This window comes from Bison bison, unplaced genomic scaffold (genome assembly GCF_000754665.1).
Source record: "Bison bison bison isolate TAMUID 2011002044 unplaced genomic scaffold, Bison_UMD1.0 scf7180017864316, whole genome shotgun sequence".
NCBI lineage: Eukaryota > Metazoa > Chordata > Mammalia > Artiodactyla > Bovidae > Bison > Bison bison.
Window position 1 is genome coordinate 1,977,572 of NW_011494888.1, and position 7,062 is coordinate 1,984,633.

A 7,062-nucleotide genomic window follows, 5' to 3' on the forward strand; every position below is an offset into this window, starting at 1 on the left:
GCAGTGATTTCGGAGCCCAAAAAAATAAAGTCTGACACTGTTTCCACTGTTTCCCCATCTATTTCCCATTAAGTGATGGGACCGGATGCCATGATCTTCGTTTTCTGAATGTTGAGCTTTAAGCCAACTTTTTCACTCTCCACTTTCACTTTCATCAAGAGGCTTTTGAGTTCCTCTTCACTTTCTGCCATAAGGGTGGTGTCATCTGCATATCTGAGGTTATTGATATTTCTCCTGGCAATCTTGATTCCAGCTTGTGTTTCTTCCAGTCCAGCGTTTCTCATAATGTACTCTGCATATAAGTTAAATAAACAGGGTGACAATATACAGCCTTGACATACTCCTTTTCCTATTTGGAACCAGTCTATTGTTCCATGTCCAGTTCTAACTGTTGCTTCCTGACCTGCATACAGATTTCTCAAGAGGCATGTCAGGTGGTCTGGTATTCCCATCTCTTTCAGAATTTTCCACAGTTTATTGTGATCCACACAGTCAAAGGCTTTGGTGTAGTCAATAAAGCAGAAATAGATGTTTTTCTGGAACTCTCTTGCTTTTTCCATGATCCAGCAGATGTTGGCATTTTGATCTCTGGTTCCTATGCCTTTTCTAAAACCAGCTTGAACATCACGAATTTCTTGGTTCACATATTGCTGAAGCCTGGCTTGGAGAATTTTGAGCATTACTTTACTAGCGTGTGAGATGAGTGCACTTGTGCGGTAGTTTGAGCATTCTTTGCCATTGCCTTTCTTTGGGATTGGAATGAAAACTGACCTTTTCCAGTCCTGTGGCCACTGCTGAGTTTTCCAAATTTGCTGGCATATTGAGTGCAGCACTTTCACATCATCATCTTTCAGGATTTGAAATAACTCCACTGGAATTCCATCACCCCCACTAGCTTTGTTCGTAGTGATGCTTTCTAAGGCCCACTTGACTTCACATTCCAGGATGTCTGGCTCTGTGTCAGTGATCACACCATTGTGATTATCTGGGTCGTGAAGATCTTTTTTGTACAGTTCTTCTGTGTATTCTTGCCATCTCTTCTTAATATCTTCTGCTTCTGTTAGGTCCATACCATTTCTGTCCTTTATCGAGCCCATCTTTGCATGAAATGTTCCCTTTGTATCTCTAATTTTCTTGAAGAGATCTCCAGTCTTTCCTATTCTGTTGTTTTCCTCTATTTCTTTGCATTGATCACTGAAGACAGTTTAGGAAATTTAGGAATTTAGGACAATTTAGGAAACAGGAATGTCTGAAATCAGATCATAAAATGGATGCGGGCAAATAAGACAATGTGAAGGTGTCAGGGAGTGAAGTCATTTGACTGCTTCTCTATTTCCCTATGGGCTGAATTAGAAGATCAGATATACCACAGATGTTTGCTCCAAAAGGCAAAAGAGATTTAAATATACCTGAGCTGTTTCAAGGTGTAGACCAAGCTCCTAGAGTCAGAGATCTTATTCATCTTGTGTCCTGGCATCTAGTTCAGGAACCCCATAAAAACTCATCAGGACGGAAGAGGTTTGGTGAAGTAACACACCATTATTTCGAGAGGCTGTGCGGGGTGGCAGTTATTGAATGGATCTGGGCCTGGACGTTCTGACTTGAGTCCAGGATTTGTGACCAACAGTGATCACAGGAAATTTAACTTCACCTAATGCCTCAGTCTGAGAAGGCAATGGCACCCCACTCCAGTACTCTTGCCTGGAAAATCCCATGGATGGAGGAACCTGGTAGGCTGCAGTCCACGGGGTTGCTAAGAGTCGAACACGACTGAGCGACTCCCCTTTCACTTTTCACTTTCATGCATTGGAGAAGGAAATGGCAACCCACTCCAGTGCTCTTGCCTGGAGAATCCCACGGATGGGGGAGCCTTGTGGGCTTCCGTCTATGGGGTTGCACAGAGTTGGACACAACTGAAGTGACTTAGCAGCAGCAGCAGCAGCAATGCCTCAGTCTCAATATGAGTACAGAGAAATAACGGCCTGTCTAATAAGGGTATTGCAAAGACCAACTTTGCTGAAATGTATGGTACAGCAGTTTCTTGGATATACCAAGGACCATATAAATATTTGTTATTATTGTTGTCATTGTTATTAAGCAACATTGTTATAAGTCACCGGCCCTATAAAGCTTGGTGCAGCTTATTGCATCTTCTTAGTGTGGTTTGTACATAATCAAGAGTGATTTGCTGTTACATTTGACAAAAAGTACATTTTAGAGGATGAACCTTGTTACTGTCTCATGCCTTTTAGCTCCTGGTATCACAACTTCTGCATCAGTGGGGAGAAGAGGGCTTTCTGACTCACATCGACAGGTACTGTATTTTAGGTTCCATAGTTTATATAGAAATGGACTTCACTTGATTAATTTTCTGTTTTGAATTATTCCAAAACAATGGAAAAATCACAATGATACAAAGTTTACTACCTGACAGGTCAAACAAATATGCTCTATTCCCTCAATGAGTTTCAACATTTTCATCAAGATACAAAATAGATTCTTATAGACTGGACTCCAGAGCCTTTTGGTTTCTACAATCAGTGTAGCAAACACATATTTTTCATTGTTTTCTTCCTCTAGGGTTACTGATTTCTACCGGAAGCAGAGGGATGCATTACTGGCGGCAGCAGACAAGTGGTTAAGTGGTGAGTAGAACATACATCCTGTCCTGGGATGAACGAGCAGCAGTCCTTCTGAGTGAGTGATACTATAGAGTATTGTTAATAACCCTGGGGAAGGAAATAGGGTCCAGGCCTATTCTGGTCAAGAAAATGTTACTCTAGGGCTTCTCTGGTATGCAATGGTTAAGAATATGCCTTGCAATGCAGGGGACACCTGTTCGATCCCTGTTCTAGGAAGATCCCATATGCCCCAGGCAACTAAGCCCAGGTACCATGACTATCAGACTGGCACTCTAGAGCCCATGCTCTGCAGCATGAGAAGCCACAGTGATACGCCTGTGCACGGCAACTAGAATAGCCCCTGCTTACCACAACCAGAGAAAGCCCACACGCAGCAGCAAAGATGCGACGCAGTCAGAAATAAGTACTTTTCAAAAACGAAAGTGGTACCCTATAAATAATGTGAGAAGCAACAGCAGTAACCCTGCTGCAATTACAGCACTTCTACTACACCTAACTGCTGCACAGAGTGTGTGGTTTAAAGAAGAAAAGACCAATCAGTCTAACAACCAACCAGCAATAAGCTACTGAGAGCCAAATAATCTCTGAACCAAAAAGGTTCCCAAAATGTTGCTCCAAAGAGAAGAGGAATTGTGAAATCAACAACATAATTCTTTCTGACTCTATAAAAACAAAATACTGCAATCTTTGGCAGGTTTTTCATTACAGATGATGGGCCTTTTAATCATTAACTTCATTTATCTACTATCTAATCTTTTATATTGCTAATTTGATTTCAGGATGGTTTAGATTTAATTTTCTATTAAGGAAGAAAGTAAAATGAATTTCATGGCTTTAATTACACCACTAAAAATGCCTTTGGCAAAAATAATGGTGAATACACAGTGAAGTGAACATGGCTCAGTCCGACTCTATGTGACCCCGGGGACTGTAGCCCACCAGGCTCCTCCGTCCATGGGATTCTCCAGGCAAGAATACTGGAACGGGTTGCCATTCTCTTCTCCAGGGATCTTTCCGACCCAGGGATCAAACCCAGGTCTCCTGCATTGCTGGTGGACTCCTTAGGACTCAGCCACCTGGGAAGCCCTAATACAAGGTATCAATTCCTTATTTCCATCATACCTTCTTCCCTATGAAGTCCTGGTAGAAATACAATTAGTATTTTTTATAAGAGTACTATTTTACCACACTGTAAAGTTGAAAAAAGGTTTTAATCAACAGCAAGTTCTTTTTTTAAAATGGTAATAATTAAAATCAAAATAATTTTCTTCCTTCTTGGTTTCTCTATCCTTATATTCAATGAAACATAAAGCCTACAAATGCACCCAGAATTCCTTAGTTTTAAGTATGACTTTTATAACTAATTACATTCTGATAAAAATGTCAATTCATTACACTTCTGAACAATTTACTGAAACACTAATAAGATTCTAGAAGGAGTTGAGGAATCCTCTCCTACAATTTGAAAGAGACATGTATGCCTTAGGGACAGCTCTAAAGAAGAGAGATGGGCATGACACAGGAGTTTCTGCATGGCCCTAAAACCCACTAAAATCCTATACATACACATGAGTCCCCTTTCTCCCTTTCAAAACTTCCCCTCACTTTTTGAAATAAAACTCAGAACATCCAATTTCAGGACTCATAAAAATATATTTTTTAAAATTCTGTCACTGAAGGAACTTTTTTGGAAATGCTGCTGCTGCTGCTGCTGCTGCTAAGTCGCTTCAGTCATGTCCAACTCTGTGCGACCCCATAGATGGCAGCCCGCTAGGCTCCCGCAGCCTGCTAGGCTCCCCCATCCCTGGGATTCTCCAGGCAAGAACACTGGAGTGGGTTGCCATTTCCTTCTCCAACGCATGAAGGTGAAAAGTGAAAGGAAAGTCACTCGGTCGTGTCCGACCCTCAGCCACCCCATGGACTGCAGCCTACCAGGCTCCTCCGTCCATGGGATTTTCCAGGCAAGAGTACTGGAGTGGGGTGCCATCGCCTTCTCCATTGGAAATGCTAGTTTACAATTACTGTCATTTGTCATTTAAGTGATATAACTGACATCATGAAAACTGGACTCAGAAAATATTTCTTCTCTTCTTTTCTTTGTAGGTTTGGCAGAATGGCAAGTTCCTACTGCTGGAATGTTTCTGTGGGTGAAAATTAAGGGAATTCATGATGTAAGAAAACTGATTGAAGAAAAAGCCGTTAAGAATGAGGTAAGACAGGAGGAAAAGCTAAACGTTTTCTGTAATTTCTTAATAAAAATTGTGAGATGTTTATCGTTGCCAACTAGCACAAGGCATTACATTTGCCTATCAGATACACTATCTCATTATTAAGATCACGATAGATTTTGGGTTCCAGATTTAGTCTCCTAAGTAGGGGAAATACAGTCATTCAGCTCAGCTACTGGTTATCTTAGTGGCCAGAGCACAGTTCTGGGAGCCACAGTCCTTGGGTGTGAATCCCAGCTCCAGTCCTTCATGATATGTGGTGTTGAGTCTCATCTGGAAAAAGGAGATAATAGGAATCTCTCCTTCTTAGGATTGCTATCATGAAAGGAATCAACATGGAAAAAACTCCTAGACTAATGCCTGGCACATAGTAAATGCTTGATAAGTGTTAGCCATTAGTATTTAAAATAGAAGGGTTTTTCCCTTATGAAAGTAAAGCACACTCAGGGTGGCATTGTACTTCATTAAAGCATAATGTCACTTTTTAATTTTTATTTGATATTGAGGTATAGTTGATTTACAGTGCTGTGTTAGTTTCAGGTATACAGAAAATTGATTCATAGGCATATATTTATGCCTTTCAGATTCTTTTCCCATATTAGAAAACGGGTTATTATAAGATACTGAGTCAATTCCCTGTGCTATACAAGTAGGTTCTTATTGATTATTTTACATATGGTAGTGTGTATATGTTAATTCCAAACTCCTGATTTATCCTTTCCACACACACCACCACCATTTCCCCTTTGGTAAACTTTTCTAAATCTCTGAGTCTGTTTCCATTTTAGAAATAAGTTCCTATGTATCATTTTTTTTTAGATTCCATATACAGTTTAATCACATATTTGTTTTTCTCTGTGTGATTTCACTTAGTGTGATAATCTCCAGGTGTATCCATGTTGCAAATGGCATTATACTAGACCATTCAGGTATGACCTAAATCAAATCCCTTATGATTATACAGTGGACATGAGAAATAGATTTAAGGGCCCAGATCTGAGAGATAGAGTGCCTGATGAACTATGGAATGATGTTCGTGACATTGTACAAGAGACAGGGATCAAGACCATCCCCATGGAAAAGAAATGCAAAAAAGCAAAATGGCTGTCTGGGGAGGCCTTACAAATAGCTGTGAAAAGAAGAGAAGCGAAAAGCAAAGGAGAAAAGGAAAGATATAAGCATCTGAATGCAGGGTTCCAAAGAATAGCAAAAAGAGATAAGAAAGCCTTCCTCAGCATTAATGCAAAGAAATAGAGGAAAACAACAGAATGGGAAAGACTAGAGATCTCTTCAAGAAAATTAGAGATACCAAGGGAATATTTCATGCAAAGATGGTCTCAAAAAAGGACAGAAATGGTATGGACCTAACAGAAGCAGAAGATATTAAGACGAGGTGGCAAGAATACACAGAAGAACTGTATAAAAAAGATCGTCATGACCCAGAAAATCACGATGGTGTGATCACTCACCTAGAGCCAGACATCCTGAAATGTGAAGTCAAGTGGGCCTTAGAAAGCATCACTACGAACAAAGCTAGTGGAGGTGATAGAATTCCAGTTGAGCTATTTCAAATCCTGAAAGTTGATGATGTGAAAGTGCTGCACTCAATATGCCAGCAAATTTGGAAAACTCAGCAGTGGCCACAGGACTGGGAAAGGTCAGTTTTCATTCCAATCCCAAAGAAAAGCAATGCCAAAGAATGCTCAAACTACCGCACAATTGCACTCATTTCACACACTAGTAAAGTAATGCTCAAAATTCTCCAAGCCAGGCTTCAGCAATATGTGAACCATGAACTTCCTGATGTTCCAGCTGGTTTTAGAAAAGGCAGAGGATCCAGAGATCAAATTGCCAACATCCGCTGGATCATGGAAAAAGCAAGAGAGTTCCAGAAAAGCATCTATTTCTGCTTTATTGACTATGCCAAAGCCTTTGACTGTGTGGATCACAATAAACTGTGGAAAATTCTGAAAGAGATGGGAATACCAGACCACCTGACATGCCTCTTGAGAAATCTGTATGCAGGTCAGGAAGCAACAGTTAGAACTGGACATGGAACAACAGACTGGTTCCAAATGGGGAAAGAGTACGTCAAGACTATATATTGTCACCCTGCTTATTTAACTTATATGCAGAGTACATCATTAGAAACGCTGGACTGGAAGAAGCACAAGCTGGAATCAAGACTGTTG

The 7,062-nt window shown here is 40.5% G+C and overlaps 1 protein-coding gene across 1 annotated transcript in view; it reads left to right on the forward strand.

Annotated features, from left to right (window-relative positions):
• Window positions 1-7,062, forward strand: part of LOC104997843 (kynurenine/alpha-aminoadipate aminotransferase, mitochondrial-like) — a 37,257-nt gene that overhangs the window by 19,542 nt on the left and 10,653 nt on the right. The window contains exons 9-11 of the mRNA XM_010852774.1: window positions 2,253-2,314; window positions 2,581-2,645; window positions 4,746-4,852. Coding sequence (XP_010851076.1) covers window positions 2,253-2,314; window positions 2,581-2,645; window positions 4,746-4,852 — 234 coding nt within the window. The remainder of the gene's footprint in view (window positions 1-2,252; window positions 2,315-2,580; window positions 2,646-4,745; window positions 4,853-7,062) is intronic.